The sequence below is a fragment of the Polypterus senegalus genome, chromosome 12 (assembly GCF_016835505.1).
Source record: "Polypterus senegalus isolate Bchr_013 chromosome 12, ASM1683550v1, whole genome shotgun sequence".
Lineage (NCBI taxonomy): Eukaryota > Metazoa > Chordata > Cladistia > Polypteriformes > Polypteridae > Polypterus > Polypterus senegalus.
The window spans coordinates 77,714,314-77,737,244 of NC_053165.1; the positions used below are offsets into that span (position 1 = coordinate 77,714,314).

At 50.7% G+C, this 22,931-nt stretch overlaps 2 protein-coding genes across 3 annotated transcripts in view; one reads left to right on the forward strand and one right to left on the reverse strand.

Annotated features, from left to right (window-relative positions):
- Positions 1-16,579, reverse strand: part of LOC120541129 (cytochrome P450 4F3) — a 64,666-nt gene extending 48,087 nt beyond the window's left edge. Inside the window, exon 1 of the mRNA XM_039772470.1 lies at positions 16,396-16,579. The gene's annotated coding sequence lies outside the window, so the exon portion shown is untranslated. The remainder of the gene's footprint in view (positions 1-16,395) is intronic.
- LOC120541128 (rho GTPase-activating protein SYDE1) overlaps positions 1-21,216 on the forward strand; it is a 37,749-nt gene extending 16,533 nt beyond the window's left edge. Inside the window, exons 2-8 of one of the 2 annotated variants that reach the window (XM_039772467.1) lie at positions 5,163-5,951; positions 8,211-8,978; positions 9,182-9,405; positions 10,764-10,890; positions 10,995-11,170; positions 14,707-14,929; positions 19,178-21,216. In XM_039772467.1, the coding sequence (XP_039628401.1) occupies positions 5,163-5,951; positions 8,211-8,978; positions 9,182-9,405; positions 10,764-10,890; positions 10,995-11,170; positions 14,707-14,929; positions 19,178-19,611 (2,741 nt within the window). In that variant the 3' untranslated portion in view covers positions 19,612-21,216. The remainder of the gene's footprint in view (positions 1-5,162; positions 5,952-8,210; positions 8,979-9,181; positions 9,406-10,763; positions 10,891-10,994; positions 11,171-14,706; positions 14,930-19,177) is intronic. The other variant, XM_039772468.1, reaches the window with a different exon arrangement.
- Positions 21,217-22,931: the final 1,715 nt, after the last annotated feature.

A 22,931-nucleotide genomic window follows, 5' to 3' on the forward strand; every position in this document is an offset into this window, starting at 1 on the left:
GCCATTCCCAAAGCTGCTGGGTCCCCTTGTCCCCATCGGATCCTGCCACTGCCCCACGCCTACAATTGCAGGGCTGCAGATGCCACTTTAGACCTCCGTCCGGCAAGTCGCCAGCCAAGCTGTTCCACTTGAGAAGTGACAGGGGCACTTGATGAAGTGACTCATGGGACGTGTTGTCACCTGATAAATTACAAAAATAGACACAAAGGTCATGGGCACGGGGCTGGCATGTTCCGTGTACTTGAGCCATGTGCTGTGAGTGAACACGTGGGCTTTACATCTGGATGATGGGCACACACATGCATGTGGACGCACGTCTGTCCCTTTCTGACGACATGTGTAAAATATACCTGAGCGTGATCTGCCAGAACGTAACCAGCAAATGACAAAGAGCAGCAGAATAATTGGATATGAAATGCATACCGCACCTTCTCTTGTCACGTGGGGCACAAGTCCGGCAGAATGGCGTCACTGTGTATTCAAAGGGGCAACCTCAGTGACTTTAGACGTGGCACTACATTTGACACTAGGCCTGTTGGCTTTAGTAGCTCCCAAGTGGCTGTCACCATGAGACCTCGAGTGAGAATGGCCTGTATACTGGTGTGCGTACACACACACACACACACACACACACACACACACACACGCACACACACTTGTATTTTCGACCACAGTCTTCATCAGAAGGTCCATTTCAAGCTTTCGGTGCAACACAATGAGGAAGCAGGTCTGGGGCCCAGGAGATCAGAGCCCGACATCCGGGTCGCATTGGCAGCGCCCCCCGTGCCAGTCAGTCCCAGAGAGACGTCTGAAGGGTCAATAGCAGGAAGCGCGAGCGAGCCGAGAATGTAAACCAATCCTACCTTGGCACTCTCTTGTTCCACTGCAGCCTTCATAAATCTCTCCAACGAGAGAGCTGAGCAGGCGGAATCCAAAAGCTGCGGTGCCTTTGTTGGCTGCTTCTGACACGAGCAGGGTGATGCCAGTCTCTGCTGGGTACTCTGGGCACACTAGGGACTCAAGTGGAAGAAATGAGGAGGATTCCTGTGAAACTGTGGATGGGCAGGGAGTGCCATACTCTGTGCCCATTTAGAACTGAGGGCACCATGGCAGAGCAGGTTGGGTGCCACCTTTGGGCTCCAGTGCAGTCCCTGCTACTTGCTGTCTGTGAGTTTGTCAGATGAGCAGAATGAAACATTAAGGCATACGGGCATGTTACCTACACTGAAGGCAGCTCAACGTGCTTCACAAAGACAAGAAGACGAGTCACCTCCATAAGTAACGAGCCGGCCAGTGGGCTGTCATTCTAGGGCTACAGTCGCAGTGCAGAAGTGGCATTGAAATCAAGAGTGTCATACCTGTGACATCACGCGTGTGACACACACACACACACCTCACTCAGTGGCTGGTGTGTGGTGACACGGAGTCCCCAACGTGGATAGAGAGCCTCCAACACCCCCACAAAGGTCTAATTCAGCCAAACCACAACTGCCACCTGCGGCCTAAAAGACCCCAAAACAGGGAGAAGGAAAAAAAAAAAAAACCCAACAAAAAACAACAAACACTGGGAGTCGGAAAAAAACAAATCAAGAAACGCCCTGAAAGGGAGAGGACGACTGTAAACCTCTGGCTTGCGGACCCTTTATATGTTAGGAATGATCCCTTTTTTTGTTCTCCATGCAGTTAGTTATCAGGTTTCATGATCCGGCACTCGTTTTCTGGGAGATTTTTAAAGACCCCGAATTCTGTTTTTTTTTTTTCTCTCATTGCAAATTATTTTTCGCTTTGTGTTTTCTGAACTTGAATCGCTCGCCATTTTGGGCGGCCGTTGTTAGGACATGTCATGATGGTTACGGGTGTGTCCTCGGAGGTGGTCACCTGGGTATTGTAATGCCTTCTAGGTAATCCTTCCCCATCACAACTCCACTGAATCGCCCGCTTTGTGCTTCGCTCTCTCGAGTGTCGACCCTTCACTTCTGTCCTCGACTTTGCAGTTTGCTATTGGCCTTGAAAAAAGCATTTGGTTTTGACCCTTTGCTGCTTTAACACGGCGGCGTCACTTGGGTTGGTGTCACCCAGTGCGGTAACTGAGGTGGCATTAAGTCGCAACAGGCCCCTGGGTGACTTAATGACGGAGAGCTGATCTCGCTTTAAACAGAGCCGCACGCGGACACCCGTCTGATTATTGCAGCGCGGTAATTCTCCCTAAGAACGGCGAGCGGACACTCGATCGTATCACAAAGGTTTTTGATATCAGCCCACGGACACCCAATCGATTCATCGAGCTTCCCTCTTGGCGATTCTACAGACAGCCATCTGGCCGTCACTCCCACGGATGGTGGCACCCAGAGTGGTCCGGGTGCCCCGCACCCCCTCTAGTGATGCCTAGGTTTTCACATTTTCCTCCTGGTTACCCCAAATCTCATCCACCCAGCAGACTTATTATAAAAATGAAGATTTATTAACCAAAGTAGAAAAATACAAGAAATGCTGCAAAGAGCAAAAAAAAAAAACGATTTGCCTAAAAGTCCAAATACAAAATCCAATAAAATAAATTCAACAAACCAGAAAATTCAGGGCAAAAGCAACGCTTACAACGGAATCCCTCAAATACGACGACAACCTGAGGGCTGCCGTCTCAGGGGTCAGACTATAATTGTGGAGGGCGGTCCTTAAAGTGTGATGTCATTGGAGCCCCGCCCCTTTGAAGGTCCACCCACCAAATGCATAAATGCTAAATAAAGAACAAACAGCAGCGATTCCATGAGAAACATGAAAGTAACGGAAACAACAACAAAAAAAAAAAACAGGTAAGCCCAGGCTGAAACAGAACATTTGGCATTCCAACAGATGGTGCATACGACCAACACTATAACCTAAAAAAGGACGTTTGAATTAGCGACCCTCGCGCCTTTGTCAGTTTTTAGGCGATTTGCTTTGTGAAGGAGCTGCTAGCAGTGGTGAAGTTCAAGCATCGGTCGGTGGTACTAATATCGTCGTGAGCACCGAGGAGAGTGAAATTCTTCCTTGCACTTCATAGACCCTTTCAGAAGATGATTAAATATGGGATACCGGAGACGACAGTGAGTAACTCGCTCCAAAATGAATTCCTTTAAACACATCCAAGTCAAGCAGGAAGGAAGGACCCTGAACTTGAACCTGAACCCGGCCGTCTCCTGCCTTTCAGAGGCTCCCCGCTCTCCTTTGGGCCTGGGGGTCTTTGGGGAGGGGGGCTGGAAGTAGACACTCGTCCTTCCTCCATGACCACTAATACCATATACTGGACCCTCACTCTGTCCCTGCTAGCTAACGAGCTTTAAAACTGCGTCCGCTGGGACCCCCAGTCAGCCAGTTGGCGAGCCCCCCCTCCGCACCCGCTGACAGACCCTCTTTGTGAGGCGACTCCTTTGGGCAGCTGGCCAGCGGCAGGAAGTGAAACATTAAAAATCGGAATGTGGCCGACTTCCTGTCTAAGCTCGGAGCCCCGTAGGGGGGATGGAGGGGTGTGCGAGGGTCCATTAAGAAGCATTCTTTCTTCCCTGACAGATCTTCTTTCAGAGGTGCACAGCAGTTCTGAATGAGCCGCTTATTCCCTGGAAAATTCCCATTAAAATGCATTTTGTTCCCAAAATAATTCCTGGAAGCGGGGCAGGCAGAGTGCGGCGAGCGGGTTGAGCCCTGCTGTGCTTTACGGCCATCTTTGTGAAAGCCAGCCTTAGTGACGTCACCCGAGCCCCCAAAAGGTGGGGGAGTGTGTATGAAAGGCGCTATATAATATACCATCTAGGCTGGTGCTGCATGACTGTGTACTGGGTATCTGCTTTTGGGGGGTCTCAGATGCACTGCTTTTGACCTGCCTGCCTTCCTATCATGTCACTATGTGGACTTGGCATCAAATGCCATCTCCATCTTGATTTTTTGAGCTGCCCCTTCCCCAGATATTTGGCTTCCTTTCGCCGTCTTACTTTCTCTTTCTAGTTTCTGGAGCAGGGAAAGACGCTATATAAAATAAATGGGCAATGATTCATGCCCAGGGTAACCCGTGGCGGTGGGGTTTACTGCCGCCTACTGGGAGACGGGTAAGTGAAAACATGTGAAACAATACGCTGGGTGGCCACCTGATCATTTTTCAGTCTTTACAAATTGATTCCAAATGGAAGCCCACCGAAAACGTGAACAACACAAGGAATGTTTTCTGAGAAAAAAAAAATAAATAAAAAATGGTGGGCAGCTAAAGGGGGTAATGATGGGCCCCAGTGGGACTGATGGCATCCCTGAAGCTGCATGGAGCCTCTCAGCCCAGAGTAGATGCTGCCCTCTAGGGGCTCCTGCTAATATCACAGAGCAAAGAAAGAATTGCACCGAGAGGCTTTTATCCAAAGCGACTTACAAAACAGGCCACACCAAGTCGAGTTTACATCAGCCTGGTGACTCTTTTGAATCGAGTGCGACTGGACAAGGTGACAAGTGAAGAGCTGTAAACGCACAGAACACACGACACTAGTCAATCTGTCGTAGTCGCAGACCACCCACCTCAGCAGCCCTTCAAAGAGTGGCCTTCAGCAGCTTCTCAGACACACTGAGGGAGGGAGTCAGCACTTCAGAAGGAGGCGGGCAGCTCATTCCACACAAATTCAAAAACCAGGAAACATCAGGGCTGGAGAAAGTCCGGAACGAGCGACTTGAGAAAGGGTTCTGAATCCGCAGCAACTTCCCGGAGGACCGTTTAGCCCGCGGTGCCAAGTCACGACCTCAGAGGACACGCCCTTAATGGTGAGGGCATTGGCCCCAAAACGGCGGGGAGAGTGAAAGCCAAAATGGGGAGGGATGACAAAATGCAAAAAAACGCTGAATCTTCAAAACGAAGCAACAAGCGAACGCCAGAATCAGACGTTTAAACGCGAAAAAGACGCAAAAATCGAATCTTAACATCTCGATGGAAGTTTTGACCCACCAAACAGTGAACACAAGCTGCCTTTTCTGGATTCGTTTGGGATCCGTTACTAGTTTTAAGGTGGCCTTGACGTCCCTTGTGATTTTGATCTCCCGGCTCTTTATTTCTATTCAAGCCTTGGTGTGAAATTTAATGTTGGACGCTCAGTTGCTGGGCGTGAAGCCGAGACGTGCAGCCTTTTCATTTTTCATTTTCCTTTTTCTTGCAGAAGCGGTGGCAAAATCCGAAGCCGACGGTGGCAGTCTGGAGGAGGGCATGTGCAAGAGGGGAACTCCCATCACCGTGTCCAAGAAGCAGAACTGGGCCCGTCTCTCTCCAGCCTGCAGCATCCCCAGCGCTACCTGCCTGTCGGGATCGGGTTCAAGGACATCCGAGTGGGACTGCTACTACGAAAAAGGACCCCAGTGTGACTCGGCTGGCGGGAACATGGATTCAAATCCAGGATCGGGAAAGACTTCGGCTGTAAACGCAGGTGGTGGCCAGCAGGAGAAGAGCCCTTCAGTCCCCGGCATTCCGGAACTGTACCGGCCGGCTGTGGGATTCTCGGACTCTGCGGCATCGCTATGTGGGAACAAGATAACTGGCCAGGGGGCCTACTTGCAGAGCTTGGATAGAAGCAGCCGAGCTTGGGTGCTGTCCTCGGGAAAGCCGGAAGAAACCGCCCGACATCCTGTCGGCTCTGCGTCTGATGGCAGGCAGAGAGCAGATGGTGAGAGCAAGGGAGACATTTGGTACAACCCCATCCCGGAAGAGGAAGGTCCTCACTTACAGAGGTCCACCAGGGAGTATGGGGATCCCTGGAAACTACGAGAAGGGGAAGACCTCCCCGAGCTACCGCGACCTCCCGAAAGTCACAGAGCTGCCAAATATTCCAGAGCACATGGAAACAACGCACTTTGTGCTGACCTTCATCCAACTGCTGATTCCTCACCAGCAGCAACCAGCATTGAGCCCTCAGGTCCCGAGGCCACAGGAGCCAGGAGGAGCGAGAGTTCAGGTCTGGAGAACGGAGGGCTTTTAGTCAGGGTCAGAGTGTTAAGGATAAAGGAGAGGTGGTTAGGAACGACCAGAAAGTGACCTACCAAAGGGTGAGGCGATATCGAGGTCTGAAAACAGACGAGGGTCGAGAGGCCAGAGAGAGAGAGAGAGAGACCGCGAGTCTCTCAAACCCAAAACACAGCAGCGTAGTCGGCAAGATGGGCTTCAAAACCGGACAGACAGTCCGAACACCAACTTGGGTTTCTTTTACCAGAGTTGACGTTTCAAAAAAAGATTTCAGAAGGTTTGTGTTGCAAGTCCAATGCTGGGATGGCAAAAGATGACTACCACCATCTTAGATAGGAGAGAGTTGGCGACTCAGAAAACGGGTATAGCAACCACAAACCACGCAGACACAATGCGGTGGCAACCATCAGAACGATAACAAAAAAATCATCAGGTACAAAACAAACAAACAATCAATCAAATGGCCTTCTCCGTGATCCGTAACTCGGACCACAACGCCTTCTTGTGATACGTAATTTATACAATTTGTGTTAAGGTAGCATCGTGAGGGAGGATGAAAACCAAAATCGCACCCAAGGACCGCATTCGAAAACAGAAAGAATAAGTCAGGGGCCGTGAAGTCAAACAAAGGAAATAAAGAGAGCTCAGATAATTACGGCTCTGTTGTGCCAATCCTCCTACCCTCAAGCCAATGCCAGTTTGGGCAAACTCCAGGCCCGATCTCCGTGGGAGGCAAAGACGTGAAACGGTTACCATGACACAAAATGGTGACAACCGGCAGTAATAAAAAGGAGGATCAACCATTTTAAAAAGAAAGACTATACAAGTGCCGTAAATCCTGGCCAAACTTGGATTCCGTTCCCGTAGATTCCTTCATCCGTTATTGTAAAGTGTACCCCATTTTGCAATACCCACAGTTTATCCCGTGACTATGTGGTGCCACGTGCAGCAGAACAAAATTCTGAGCGGCTCATCACACACGAGATTAAGCAATAAGAGGTCTGTGACGTGTCCGGCGCTGCACAATCGCTACAACGAAAGGATCAACGTGTGTGTGCCCGATGTCGGGGGGCGTGTGCCAACCGTTGACCCCCATTTATGATGGGGACCAGGCCTTGCAGTGGGTTTCCTTGAATGAGGAATTCCCAGCATCTGTGAATCGTAATCAGTGTGAGCTCAAGTATCTCCCCTTTGTACAAACTGCCCGTTGCTCCCACCGATTGGATGATTTAGTTTGGCCCGCCCATCTTTTCTGCTGCAGTCGCTCGCGGCCAATCAGACAATTGGCTACAGAGAAAGTAAAAGTCACAACAAGGTTTCCATATGTGAACCTACAGAAGGATTATTAATAATCATTTAGGGAGCCATCCGACCCCGCTGACCCCACCTGTCGTCCCACCAGAAATCAACCCCATTTTTCCCATAGGATCAAAGCTTTAGTATCCGCGGTTTCTGTATCAGTGGAATTTTTCAGGAATGTAACTCCCGTGGATAGCGAGCATGGACGGTAGTGGAGGGAACCATACAAGTTTGTAAGGTGTGTAGAAGTACGTGGTCTCTGCCCGCTCCTTCAGGACCCTCACATTAATGGAGCTCCTTACCGGAGCTTCCCACTCATCACTTCCGGTAACACATTTGCCAAGTCCATACATCCCGTTGTGTGAATTCCAAGTTACCAACTCTTCCCGACAGTCACAAAACGCAATCGAAGAAATAGATAGCTTGAGGGTCGGCTTGAAAGATCGTGATGGTGTCTTATGGGATGCTTCGGGAGGTCTAAATGTGCCGAAAACATCAGAATAATTTGGTCAACAACGGGGCCTTTTGATCCAACAAGCCCCACAATCCTGCCCATCGGGTTTCTCTGAACGAAGATGAAGTCCTCCTGCTGCCTTACCTTGGTCATCTGTTCCCTGTGCCCGCTGTTCTCTGCGTGATGAAACTTCCTGATGTTTTCCAGGGCTTTGGGACTCGTTAATATTTTGTAGAGTTTCACAATCGTTCTGCCTAAAGCTGTGACAGCAGGCGAGGATGGAGCAGGAGATGAATGTTGGTCAGGTAGACAAGTGTCATGTTGTGTGGGACCGTGTGGGACTGTGTACTCCCGCGTCCCTTTTGGGGGGGTATGCTCTGCTCCTACTCAGACTGGGGGTCACCAATACAAGCTGGTGGGACAGTCTGCATGACAAAGGGTAAGCAGAAAGGCTCTCAGATTTGTTCACTCCTGATAAGGTCTCATCTTCTCTTTTAGACGCCGTGGCTCAAGGCGCCACTTCTACCACCGTGTCCTCCGACAGCCCAGGTGCTCAGAAGAAAACGGGCATGATGGACCGCATCAAGTCACCCGGAACAGTCCGTCGGCTCTCCTTGAAAATGAAGAAGCTACCCGAGCTGCGCAGGAGGCTCAGTTTACGCTCCTCCAGGACACGGCAAGGCGCCGACACTGGGGATGGCACATCACCGACAAACGCACGCAAAGAGTCTGGAAATGTCATCAGCCGCTACCATCTGGATACCAGCGTCTCGGCCCGGGATCGACCTCACCGGCACAGGGGCTCCTCCAGAAGAGGCAAATCTGCTGGGAAAGGTGGCTACCTGAGCGACGGGGACTCTCCAGAACTCTTAACGAAACATGGTGGGGACGGCGGCAGCACGGAGCAGAATGCCACCAGTAAACCTGACCCAGCCGCGTTCAGGCCATACAGCCTGGCCGATCAGCCGCGCTGTGCCCAGCGGGTGTCTGGCCTCATAAACGTCCATCTCTTTGGTGTGGAGGAGGTCAAGTCTCCCCGGGTGGACTCCAAGGAGGTGTTCTGTGCCATCCAGGTGGATGGGGTGACCAGGGCACGCACCGCCCTTCTGACTTGCAGGGGCTCATTCCTCAGTCTCAACCACACGTTCAACCTGGAGTTGGAGAACGCCCAGCTCCTCAAGTTGGTGGTCTTCTCCTGGGACTCCAGCTCCAGTCGTAATCGAGTCTGCTGCCTGGGGGCTGTGACGATCCCCCCACTTTTCCGAGGTGGGTTGGACTTCTGTGTGTTCTGCTCTGTAGAGATAAGATGGCGCACCCTTGTCTTTGCCAAGCAGAGATGGCAGAGCAAATTCCCAACTTCTAGCTATCCCTTGCCTGAGGCAAGTCTTGGAGAATCTGAAGGCTTTATACTTTGTCAGGGACGTTGATGGCCAGCTGGTGACATTAATATTTCCATTGATATCCCACAGGGTCACGCTCGCAGCAGCTGGCAGTGAAGCTGGAACCTCGCGGGCTCCTCTACGTGAAAATGACCCTGGTAGAACAGTGGGACGCGCCAGCCAGGGTGAGCAACCAGGAGCCCCGTGTCTTTGGGGTGGAGCTGCAGCAGCTGGTGGAGAAAGAGGCCAGCAGGATCAAGGTGCCCCTACTAATACAGAAGAGCGTGGCAGAGATCGAGAAACGGGGACTCAAGGTGGGTGGCGAGGTTTTAACCTGCTTAAAGACATGGAAAGGAGTCGGCCGGAGGATGTCGCCCGCCATTTGCCACCTGCCTGCAGGTTCCCCAGAAGTTTCTGGCAGTGCTGTATCAGCCTTGGCCTAAAGAGTTCCATCCCGTAGGCGCCTCATCATAGCATCCAGAGGATGGGGGGTATGGCTTTTCAAAGGAAGAGGTGGCACATGGTTGCGCAGAGTGGCACCGAGGCAGTTGCCCTAAGGTGTATTACGAGACACCTTGGTGTCTTTGTCCGAGTGTGTAGCCTAGTGTGACCTCAAAGACCCTTCCTGGGGTTGCTTTGTGTTAACAGTGAATGCCAGGCTCTCATGCCAGCTTTTGGACTAACAATGTCTGTGTCCCCGTTTCTTGAGTGGATTATTCCCGGCAGAGTGGCATTTCATTGGTGCCCCACTATCCTGACCACCACACCGGGCTTTGTTCTGTTCAGAGTTTCCACCTTTATATTGGCACTTTGGGTTTGCAGGTCCCCGTCAGCCCAGCAGAGCCGAGGTGTTTCAGGTCACGGCTGGTGTGGGCGCGGGTGTGCCCACCTCGCCCAGTTTAATTCTAGCGCCTTTTGAGGCGTCCGTTTCCGGCTTTAGCCTCTCTAATTAGCACCCAGCGTTCTCTGCAGGACAGCAGGGTGTAAAAATAGGACAAAGTGAAGCCGCCCACCTTCAGTTGTGGCTTCTCCCAAGTGGTCTCGGTGCAGGGAGGTTTAGCAACTGAAACTGTGGAGGGGATTCCAGATGACCCTGAGGAAAAGGAAGCCCCCCTAAAAAGGTCAGAATGAAGTAATGAAAAGAATAGTGTGGGTGAAGAGGGCACTACATTTAAAAGGGGGCTCACAGTGTGCCCTTTACCAAGGAATTTTTCAAGGGACGTTAATGGGGGGTCTTTGCTTTATTCATTGAAAGGATGCCCTTCTATTGTCCTTTAATTCTGCGGCCTTAGCGTTACAGGGGATGGTCAGCAGGTGGCAGCACCACAGCTGGATCTGTGGGGGCGACTAGGTGGCTGGTGATGAGGCGCCATCTGTTGGGGGCTTAGCTGTTCACACCGTGTTGAATGTTCATGCCGACATGTTTGACAGGCTGGAGATGTCCATCCAGGGTGCCTCGACAGTTGGTTTGGGGTCTCCATCACATGCTTCTCTTGTTTCATGGTCCTTGAAGATCTCTCCGATCACTTTGTGTCTTTTGGAAGACCCGAGGTCTCCAGTCATAGCTGGGCAGCTGATTTGGACTGGGAGAGGATGTGGGGTTTGTTCGAGGAGGGGTCCTGCACTGCCCTCCAGGAGTGACAAGTACAAATAACTGGACGTCTCGTTGCAGGTGGTGGGTTTGTACCGACTGTGCGGCTCGGCAGCCGTCAAGAAGGAGCTGCGGGACGCGTTTGAGAGGGACAGCGCGGCCGTCACCCTCTCAGAAGAGCTGTACCCCGATATCAACGTGGTGACAGGTCAGCCCACCCGGGGGTCACTGTGCCCCTTTATCTTCTCTCGCTCTCTCTCTGTGTCCTGAAGTGCTGTATAAAACTGAACTCTCTCCTGCTGCCCCCTGCAGGCATCCTGAAGGATTACCTCCGGGAGCTGCCGTCTCCACTCATCACCAGGACTCTGTATGAGGTGGTCCTGGACGCCATGAACAAGCGGCCCCTGAGGAGCAACTCCAGCATGCGAGACCCCCAGCGCTCCGCACAAACCGTCCAGCTGCTCAACTGCCTGCCTGACCCAGAAAAAGTGAGCATTTTATCTTACCATCTCAAAAAGGGTGGAAGGCAATCAGGGGGGTCAGCATGCTGCCCCTCAAAGTCTGTTCGGCTACTCAGGCCTGAGACCCCCATTTCTGGGTACATTCTTTCATTCCTCTTATTTTTTATCCTAATTGCTTCCACCTTTTAGTGGGTGTGAAAGAGCAGCCCACCCTGTGACACAAGAGGGTCACCAGTCCACTCCAGGTTCTCGTCACATGTACACCTAATGGTGCCAGTTAAACAAACCTGCCCCTCTTTCAGCAGAAAAAACGAGATACTTGGAGAGGAACAGGCAGTCACGGGGGGAGCGGCCATTTCTCGGGACTCCATCTTCTGGGGAGACCCAGGTGACATGGGGGGGGGGGTTTGAAGCCCCCCGCTGTCACCTGAAATCTGTTAATCTGTAGGCAGAGTTACCATCCATGGACTCAGTTGTGCTACACCAGTTAGTAATACGCCAAGGCGCCATGTCAAGAAAAAGAAGTGACAGACTCGGTGGGCTCCTTAGTCAGCTCGCCCGCACACTCACTCGCTCTTTGATATAGCGCCTTTCCTAAAAGCAGAAAGTGACTTAGCACGATCCTTCACTTTCTTTCTGCTCTTTGTTAAGTCGTTGCGATGCTTTAATGCACTCGTTTCCCTTCTTCTGGGTGGGCATCTCCTAATAGAAAAGATCAGAAAATGTTTTACAAGAATTCCTAAATTTCTCTTCTATATAGTGCCTTTCAAAATGGACACCAGAAGATGATTCCGTGCATTCTGTGCAAAGTGTCACACAGGGCTTCGGCCCCCAAGATCCGCATTCCATGTAAGGTGCTGCGGTGCCACCCCTCATCTCCTCCGCATGCCCAGCAGGTGACGGAGAGCTTTACTGTTTCCTTCCCCGGTGCCCACCCTACGCTCGCATTTTGGCTGCCGCCCACTCCTTGGCCGCACTCCAGGGTACAGAATGTGAAGGTCCTTTTTTTGGTATTTTCGCTCATTTTGTTTGCGCACAGTCTGCTTTTCATTATCGACTGCCTCGGGACGGAGGCGCTACCCGGGTCATGGCAGGAAAGACGCCGGCCTCGGTGTCCTGGGAAAGCCGCGTTTTACGTGACCGAGTTAAGAATCCGCGAGCGATGCGCAGACACGCGTTACTCGAGTCGCAGTCTTAAAACCGCCGCGGAGGAGACAGACGGACGGACGCCATAAAGAAGGCGAAGCCAAAGCGCGGTGTAACGGCGCCCTCTTGTGGTAGGCTGGTGGCGCTACGAAATGAACAAGCCGGCTTAGTGAGCAGGAAATGATCAGGAAGAAGATGGTCAAAAGGGAAAGAAATAATTCAGACCATCAGGAACAGCAGTCTAACCGAGAAACACAATAAACCGACCGTCTGAATGGCAAAGAGTTTGAGAAGCACGTCACACGATCGACTTATAAAGACTAAGAACATTAATGACGCGAGAGAACGAAATTAAGAAAGTGAAATTAGAACTTTACTCTTTTAGATTGATGATTATCTTTTATACTAAAGTGAACAAGATCGGCATAAATAAAGAACTACACACACACACCACCAGCTGTGTCATCCACCGAAGCAATCAACATAGACTTCAGCATTAGCTGTTGGAGTGCACCATCTGTTGGAATGTCTTTTGTAATACATGTAGTAATAAAATGCACCACATTTGTCATTCCAACAGTAATATATAAAATGCTGTGCTATATAAATGTATTTTATTATTCGTGTTTCTAATGTTTATTACTGCTTGAACTGACCAATTCCTAATTTCTGACTCACGTATGACTGCAAAGCCCCCAAAGTCTTCTATTGGCCAAACCCCTTAGCTCATCCTTTGTATTTAAACTGCTAATCAGTTATTAGAGAAACCTTTGCCAGTGTGTCAGCCTGGCTCAACCCTGTAATTTTGTTCACTAAAACAAGTAAATGGCTTCCCTTGGACTACAAGATAATTTACTTATAGGCTCCAAGGTGGCAAACAGCCCGGGGTCACCAGCAAGGAGACGGACGGCCTCATCTGAAAGTGGCAGATTAAAAGTCCGGAATCGCCCCGCAGCCAAACTCGCTGTTCTTCTGCCCGTTGGAGTTGGTCCACTCACTGGCGCCCCCTTAACGGCAAACTGTTAGCACGCAGATTGTGTTTCAAGGAAATGAAATGAGGCCTCCGAAAGAAAGCAAAGGCTGCTGGTATTGATGTACGCAGCTCGACCGGATTGGAGGTCGTTACATTGGTATGTCGTCACCCATAATCCAATTTACACACATACCAAAGAAAGACCCCCAAAAAAGTCAAAAAAAAAAAAAGAAATTCTAACAAAATGTGAAAAATCAAGGTGGAGTGCGGACCCCGAAACCCCACGATGAAATCCTGCAAGCCACCAAATCAAAGTCGCAGCAGGTCACGTTGTGGCGTTACGAGCCCCTCAGACTCCATAACTGAGGGGGTCTCCTGGGAATGCCGCATGCCTAAGCCCCCAACACACTCTGGAATGAACGCAGTCTGAGGCTTCACTCCGAATAAAGAAAGCCAAGATAACAAAAGGAAGTTGTCAGCGCACGAGGGTTGGATTTACTAAACAAAATACGTCAACCAATGAAATGTGTCCCAAACGAATGGTGACAGTGACATTTACACCAAATGTTTCACAGCTGTTGACACAGCCATTTGTGCGATACGATTCGTCCATTTAAGTCACGTGACAGTGGCTTGCTGTTGACCCCCGTGTGTGTTTCACAGTGTTGAGTCCACGCTGGAGCTCAAACGGGACCCCCGACTACTGCACGCTCATTGGCTTATCGCTGCCCTCTTGTGGCCAGATGTGCTGGTGCATCGCCTTGTATCTTTACAAGGTTAGAAAGACGGAGAGGAGCACAAGCCGTTGTGCCCATCGCAGCTCGCCAGTCCTTCTCATTTACTTCCTCCAAATCACGTCAAGTCGAGTTCTGATGGTCCCTAAAGTCCTCCTGTCCACCACACTACTTGGTCTCTTCTATGTGTTTGTGGTCCTCTGGGTGAAGATTAGATAGAACTTTACTTGTCCCAAGTCAAGAAGCCCCGGTCACTTTCTTGACTCGCTTCTGTTGCCTCAAAGTCCTCGTGCTTGCATATCACAGCGAGGATGTGCAGCATTGTCATAATGGACCTCAGCTTTGTCTTCATCCTTTCCTCCACCATGACCTCCAGCAGGACCAGAAGACATCCCACACCCGAGCCGGCCTCCTTAATGTGCTCATCACGTAATCCGAGTGACAATGTGGCCGTGTCATCACCTGTCACGTCATGCTCACCTCCATCAGAGAGAAACCTAATCTCAGTGTTGTGGGGTATGGGCACAGTTTGGGGGGTCCCAAAGGGTCTCTGAAGTAGATGAGGTTTGGATTTCCCTCTTTATGTCTCCCGTTTCTCCACATTGTCAGTTAGCTTTGAAGCCCACCACTGATGCCACTTTGTGTTCCTGCTTGATTTCAGTTCTGTCCTCATCCATTTACTTAACTTGGTTTCTTCTGCTCACCCGCAGGCCACACTGACCATGCTGCTGGATCACCTAAGCCTGGTAGCTTCATACAGTGATGCCAACAGGATGACCTCTCAGAACCTGGCGGTGTGCTTTGGGCCAGTCCTGCTCACTCCAGGGCAGGAGCCGGGAGTCCGAAGCTTTGCCCACTGTGAGGAGATCGCCAGTGCAGTGGACTTCAAGCGGCACATCGAAGCCCTGCATTACATGCTGCAGCTCTGGCCACGTAAGTGCCCAAGTCCTTATCTGCCGGTCTTCCGTAGGGGTCCACCAGCCTTCCCCATTGCTTTGGGTGCCACCCAGTGTGTGTGCGTTTGTGTTTGTGAGGACATTGGTGACCATGGCAGGCAGGGCACAGGTCATGGTGGCCTTTTATTCAAGTAAAGGTCTCCTTAACAGGCTGACTAGTGCTTGTGTGAAGGGAAGGGTGGCCTGCTGCAGTCAGTTGGGCATGGTGCCACTCTGGGCCAGACTGGGACCAGCGGAGTGAAGTGGAGATCAGATGAGCAGTGACTGAATCCCCTCCATTCACCACGGAGAAAATAAAGCCATAAAAGCCCACCGAGTCAAAGTAACTGGAATAAGAAAGAAAAATGGAATCTGAGCATCTGGTAACGTGGCGCCTCTCGCCATAGACCGTGCAGCCCTGAGAGAAGGAAGAAAAGAGCAAGCAAACAGAGGAAGACCAAAAAGTGTTTGTATGATGTTGTAGTGATGAGTGGAGACCACTGGGGGGCAGGCTACCCACAATGGGAGACCTTTAGTCTTAAAACTGTGATGGACTGGCGCCCCCTTACTGGGATGCCCAGCGACCCCGCGCTGGATATAATGGAGGGATCACATGGAACTGACCCATGCATGAAGCTGTGGAGCGAGCAGGACCGAGTGACCGTAGCGACCACCGCCGTGTCCTCCTGTACTCTAATTAAAAAACAAAAAAAGCAGAGCAGACAGGCGGGCAGGCGACAAAAACTTCAGCGTCTGAGCCACCAATTAGGAAATTATGGAAGAAAATCATCATCGGGAAAAAAACTGAATAAAATCAGCAAGAAAATATTATTAAAAATAAAAGATCCCGTATTACTGATTAGAACATTTTAGCAAAAAGTTACCACGTCTAGTGTTGTCATTTCCCAATCGACCCAAACCACAGAATCTGAGAAAAATAAGGACGGACGTACATCAAGTTAAGAGTCCTGGGGGTCTCCCAGCACTGACTTTGAGAAGCACTCGCCTGTCCGATCTGTTCGTTCATCATTATATAGTGCCTTACAAAGACATCCGATGACGTATTTATATCCGCCTATTATGCAGAACTACATGTGTTGTCCACAAAATGTCAGAAGTCCACAGCAAGACCACCCGTTGGCAGCCAACTCTTTAATTTGATAAATTAATCGATAATCAGGTTTACATCACACACTCTGCACACGTGCCAATAATGAGCCCCTCAAATGTAATCTTACAGAAAACGTCAGCATTTAGGCTACGATGAAACGAAAATCACCGAAAACAAACCAAACGACCACCGCAGAGAAACCGCCGGCGATTTGAAGACCGGAACAGCTGCTGTTGAAAATAAATAAAAAATACAAGAACATCAAGTCGAAACACCTTCACCCGAGGCAGAAAACAACTGGCAGGCAACGCCACACGGCAACCCCCCAAACCCCAGAAACTATCATGTCCTACCGGGAATTCTTCAGGCACTCCAGGGACCCTCTAAAGCCGCCTTGGGGGACGCGTCTCCCTCCTGGACGGTGCTGCAGCTCGAATTCCTAACGAGATCTGGGAGCCTACAGCGGGGGGCTCCGCTTTTGACACACATATGGTGGGCGCGCGCTTTTCGTGTCTCCGCACACCTTCACCTGACGCCACTCCGCTACGCCCGCCCCGCCCACCGCTCGTTTGCAGACCTGCAGACGTCATCACCTTCACTGCGCAGGTCAGCCCGCGCAGTATGTGACGTGAAAGCCATTGACGGCCGTGGCATTGACTGTAGCGCGTTCCCGCTGTCTGTCTATTGGTTATATAGCGCCTTTCACATCTATCTATCTATCTATCTATCTATCTATCTATCTTTCATGCCATTCCTATTTATCCACGTGCCTATCTAGTGCCCTTCACATTTATCTCCATTTCTCTATCATATGGCACCTTTTATATCAGCGCAGGTATGTCACATAGCAGCCTATTCTCATCTCTTTGTGCCACTGGTGGTCCAAGTGGTCTTTTTTGGGGGTGTTTTCTGTCATCCATATTGCGGTCCTTTGACTCTTCCACCCTTGCCTGTCGGGACCCTCTGTTTGCCCACCTGCCCACAGCGCAGGTTTTCCAGTTTTGCGCCCCCTGGGTTTTTCATTTTCATTGTAATTTCCGATCAGGCCTACTGGCGCCCTCTTTTGTTGCAGGTGCATATTGCAGTCCCACAGTGTGTTTTCTCTCTCATCGGCTCCCCCTATGAGGGCATATAGCGCCTTCTCAAGGCTGACCTTCAGGCTCGTCCCTCGAGTCGCCAGAGTCTGAGAAGCCTCTGCTTTTAAAGAAGCCTTAAGGAAAACAAGCAGTGAAGGTGGAGAGTAAAAGAAGAGGAAAAAATCAATAAGACGCGGAGCCAAACAACAAAAGGAGGAATCCATAATGAGCTCGAGGGATCAACCGTAAAAATGTGAATATGGAGGAAAACAACAAAGAAGGAGCTGGAAAAACAAAAGGACTCCGACTATTTTCATCGTTTTGGATAGGAACCATTAGCTAGTATGTGAATACAGTGTCTTTCAAACATATTATCAGCTTTGTGATGGCACCGTTAGAAGCCTGAAGGGCCCTCATAAATGCCAGTTGTTTCCGCATTGTTTATACTGTAGCAAGTTTCAGAGTTAACGCTAACAGAAAAGGCCTTCATTAGCCAAACCAATGAATGAGACCTCAGGACGGACATTCACACCGCAAACGAACAACTGATGTCCCGCTGCGGACTCGCCTACGACAGTTTTATAATGCGCACCCTCAAAAGGTGTAATGAGGAGATAGGCGCGCATGCGTAAGAACCGCCCTTTAATTTGTGCTGAGGTAAAGTTTAAGAGTGAAAACTTAAATCGTGAAAAACTCTCATGACGTGCTTTAGGGTTTAGTTACCATGATGCCAACTTGACTTCAAGGTGGTCGATGACGCTGCCCTCTGTCGTCACTATAGCACCGTGCAGTAGCGTTCACTTCAAATAGCAGGTCCTAATTGTGCTACTTACGTCTTTACACACTGGGCTTCCCACGCGTCATGTTCTCGATCAGAATGTGGCCACAGGATACTGAGCCCCTCCAGCATGAGCAGGACTTTCTGGAGAGCGCCATATAAAGTATATAAAATAGCTGGCCTCACAAGCAGCAGTCGTCCGTTTAATATGCCCGGCATCCTTTTCTTTCACGCTACTTTAAACATAAAAAATAAAAAAGTCTGGCATTTCAAAATCCACGGCAGTGCGCAGTGTAACCAGAAGGTGGCAGCAGCGCACCACATTGGGCTCCAGGCTGAATCGGCGAAAGGCCGTTGGCGTCTTGTAGCAGCGGCCACTAGCGGCCAGACCAGTCTTCATTTTCTTTCTTTCTTTCTTTCTTTCTTTCTTTCTTTCTTTCTTTCTTTCTTTCTTTCTTTCTTTCTTTCTTTTTGTTTCAAACATTTTCCATTTTGTTCCCACAGTGTCGATTAAGGCAGTCCTCCTTTTAAATAACAGGGTCAAAATATGGACACCTATGAAGCTTGATTTAACAGCATAGGGCACAAAGCAAAACCCGGCAGTAGGGAGCAGTAGACGGTTATTTGGTGAGAGGTCTGTTGATGATATAGCGCCTTTCACTTTAATACAATAACAGTACGTGTATTGAGAAAGCAAAGGAGTGAGCAGTAAGTAAGGTCATGGAGACAGTATGGAGTGGAGCTTGAACTTGACTGGTGTGGTCAGCCGTCCTTCTGTAACCCAGGGGTCTATGCACAGTCACTCAATCCAGATTCAGCCATCCATCCACCTTCATCGGATCACAAGCCTCAGACTGCCCCTGCCATGGAGGTCAGTTTCAGGATCGAAGAGCCCCTCTTGAAGTACTGCTGATGTGTTTTTGGTGGTTACTCTTCGGTGTTTAGGGGGTACACTGCAGTGTCCCGGCAGGAAGCTCCCCAAAGTACTCTTAATCCTAATTCTTGAACAATTGTATTCCCGGAACCACTTATATAGTGCCTTTCACAGAAAAAACCTTGAAAGGAGCAAAATCACATGTGGCTTCAAAGTGGGCCGTTGTTGGACAGGTGCCCCCTTGTGGTGATGTGGTAAATTTGGAGGTGCTGTATAGTGCCTTTCACTTTCGGGGGCCTGTTCACTGGCCCGCTCTTCTTTCTTCAAGGTCTGCCAGCGAGCCCACCTGTTAGTGTCCATTCCTGTGCACTCTTCTCACCTTCCTTCTCTCTTTCTCTCCCTGGCAGTTCCTCGAAGTTCCCACCTGGTCCCCCGGGCAGAGTCCCCACGCCGTCTTCAGAGGCCGGTGCTGCATCTTGACCTGTCAAAGGCCCCAGTGGTGTCCCGGAGAGGAAAGGGTCGCGTCGAAAGCCCACCTTGTAACCGCTACGCTGGCGACTGGAGCGTCTGTGGGAGGGACATCTTGGCCAGGCCCGAGGTGGACTACGACGAGGTGGCAGGAACCGACAGTGATGAGGAGGAGGGGAGGAAGAGCGGCCGCCCTGCACAGCCGAGCCTGTGGAGCCCACCGGCCACCCTCTATGTGGATGACTTCCCTCTGGACCCCAAAGATGTGGACATTGAGGCCCCGTTCACCACCAGGCTGAGCCTGAAAGACTTCGACAAGCTGATCTCTGACCTCGAACGGGAGCTTGGCAAGCAGATCAACATCTGCCTATGAGGCTGGACTGACGTCAGCTGTTCTAGTGCCAAATGAGCATGACCAGTGTGGCAGAACTAGAAGATGAAGAACCCAATGCAATGGAGACCACAGGTCGGCCTCACGCTGCCTCTGCAATGTGCATTCCTGTTAACTGGGCACCCGACTCTTGTGGCGTAACATATAGGGGGGCACCTGCCATTTAGGAGAGCCCAGGGTCAGAGTATTCTGGATGGAAGCCATAGGCCTACAGAGAAGGGATAGAAGTGAGCGTTCTTGATCGGGACCACCCACCACTGTGTGTCACTGACCGCAGCAGACCCCAATAGAGCACCTTTTACACCACCTCGGACTTACAGACTTGGGGATGCAGACTGGGGGTCTTATGCCCAAAACTCCAGGTGGGCCCTCCACTGAAATCTGCCAAGCAGCAGTCTGGCATCTGTGTGAGGTTAACCAGAGCCAGGTGGGCTAAATTAAACAAAGAGCCCCCATTGATCAGACCTTCCAGGGTCCTCTTAGGACAACGTGACCCCCCCGCCCCCCAACATAGCCATCCAAAGCTGCCCGGCACTTTGGGTCAATTCTGCTAAGTCAGGACGCTCACAAGAAGACGGCAGGCTGCTCCTGGCCAGTGTCCACCCGCCATTCTTTATGATAACGGCCGTGTTCTAATTCGATAAAATGAATTAGTGAGACGGCGGCATTAAAATTTGTGAGCCGCGATCTTCGCCGCGCTGCGGTTTGCTACAAATCTCCCTTAATGAGATTACTTGAAAAGAAGGCAAAGAGGAGCTGGGCATCCGGACAGCTGGTGATGTATAGTCCAGGCGCCAGGCAGATGAGAGAGTGGCGTGGGGGCGGCAGCTCCAGTCAGAATGAGAACATCAGCGCCCTCTGGTGCTGTCGGGTGGTGGAGGTGACCTGTACCCGTACGTGGTGGCATGGTGGGCTGCTATAAAATGCGGGTCCCGCTGCACGCGCCTTTCCAGCAGCCAGCAGTTGAGTTTCTGGCCTTGCTGGTCTCCGTCCAGACAGCAGCTGAGTCACAGTTGTGCCCTAAAGGCTTCAGTCCGCCAGCCACTCATTAAAAGACCAAAACCGACCAATCACGGTGCAGTCTCCTGCAGGAAAGCTGAGACTGGCCAATTAGATTTGAGCCTCTTAACAGTGGGGGTGTGAAGGACAGTGCAGAATAGCCCCCGAGCCCTGGAGACCACCCGTCCCACTTTTGTGCATTTGAGTGGGATGCTGCCCCCTAGAGGCGAGTCTGTTCTTCTTTAGCTCTCCAAATGTATGTTCCTCTCCTGACTCCACCCCCCGACTCCACCCCCTAGGTTGGGTCTTAGCTGAATAGCATAAACCACGCCCCCACTCACCCCCGCTGATTAGAATAAGCCACACCCCCATCCCCTCTGCCATACTCCTGCACAGACTCAATATCTTTGCACTTTTTGAACGGATGCTTCAATTTTGTATTTTTGTTTTCTGCACACGGTACAAGTTAAAGAATTTATTTAAATTATTATTCTTTTTTATGATTTTTGTATATTAATTGTCAACACTCACCTCTATGTATACATGTACATGTCAGGCCCAATAAAGAAATAATAACTGAGAAAATGACGCAGCAGTGCCTCCTGCTGGTCCCACTGAATTGACTTTCAGGCAGCAACTGGGGCGCCTTGTCTGCCGTTTCCGTCTTGTTTTATTTTTTTTTTTGTTCCTTCCTATCTGACGGTGGTTCTCAGTGGGTGGAGCTAAACGGGACTCTGCCCTTACCGTTTGGTTTGAGTGGATTTGTACCCGTCACCATGACGACTTGTCTTGACCCGAGAGTCTCTGGATGAGTAAATGATACCAGAGTCAAAGTCAGAAGTGGGCAACAACACGGGTACAAGGCAAACTGCCAGGCAGCAAGGACAGGGAGTGCAATCTGAAATATGGGAAGGAGGAGCCCAGGGGTCGTGAGGGAGGCGGGGCCAGCAAAGCCTCAAGTGGGCATGCTCCTTACTGTTGCTTGGCAACAACTGAGGTGTGACAAAAACAACAAAGGCATCACATGGCATCATATCCGAACCCCAAGTGGTGCCAGGCTGCCACCCTGTGGTCCAGCTGCAGAGTGTGTGCAAGTGTCACTGGGGGTCCCTCACTCCATTAAGATGCCCAGACATAAACTCCTGAGAAATTCAAATGTGTTTTGAGGTCCTCTTCAAAAGGGCTGTTCAGATTTGTGTCCTTCTCAGTGTTGGGTGTCTCCACTGCTCGCCACTTGGTGCCGTGTGGCACAGGTTGGCAAGCTCAGGTAGTTCACTTTAAGCCCAGTAGAGCCTCAGCACTAATGTTTATGGATGCCGACAGATCACAGTTCACATCACTGATGGATGCCATGACCCCTCGAAATGCATTCCACCTACTTGTGCTATTGTGACAAGGAAGCTGACGAGAAAGCCAGAGGTCCACGTGAAGCCAAAAGGACTATTCATGCATTACAATGACCCCCACAGACCAGAAAACGTGATGTCTTCAAGATCTCCGCCCGTCTCCCTCCCAGGATTGCAGGAGTGACTTTGGCAGTATGGGGGGCTGTGATGTTATGCTATCTGAACACAGCTCTCAGACAATACCGAGGCCAAGACCACAGGGGGCATCTCCTCTGTGAGAACAAATGGGGCGACTCCTTCAGGAGTCATAGTGAGGCAGCACAATAAGGGGGTCTGGTCCTGCACGGCCTGTCAGCCTCAAGTGCCAACTAGATGCTGTGCTGGGCATCCTGGACATGCCTGACCTCAGTAGGGACACAGGAAGAGGCCAAGTGGACTTGGACTTTTCCAGCAGAGGAGGACTTGGTCTGCTGACAGGAAACTCCACCTACGCGCTGACATGTGAGTTGGGCACCAGAGGAGCTCAAGAGCCTGGCATCACTTCAAACAAAGCAGGTGATATCTCAGACAAGGGGGGGTTTGGGTTGCGCCACAGGAGCAGAAGAACATGAAAAACAGTAAAGAATGCAGTCAAGAACTGTCAAGCTACAGTGCCAATGGGAAAATGGCCAGGGTTCAAATCTCGGAAATTTCAAATTTGGAAAAAAGGGCAAAATGGAGGAAGAGGTGCAATGGTGACGGTGAGAGGAAGGGGGCGCTGCGTCACACCCTCCCATTACGTGACTGCCATATAACAGTAGTGTTGTCTAGAGGGCGGGGTCAGGGGCGGGTACTAAAAAGAAGGAGGGGCGAGAGGCGGGGCCAAAGATGTCCTTGGGGTATTTACACTGCTGCACAGCCCTGGCTTTATCACTAACGTGGACTTGATGGGGAATGAAAGGACAAGGGGGCTTCTAT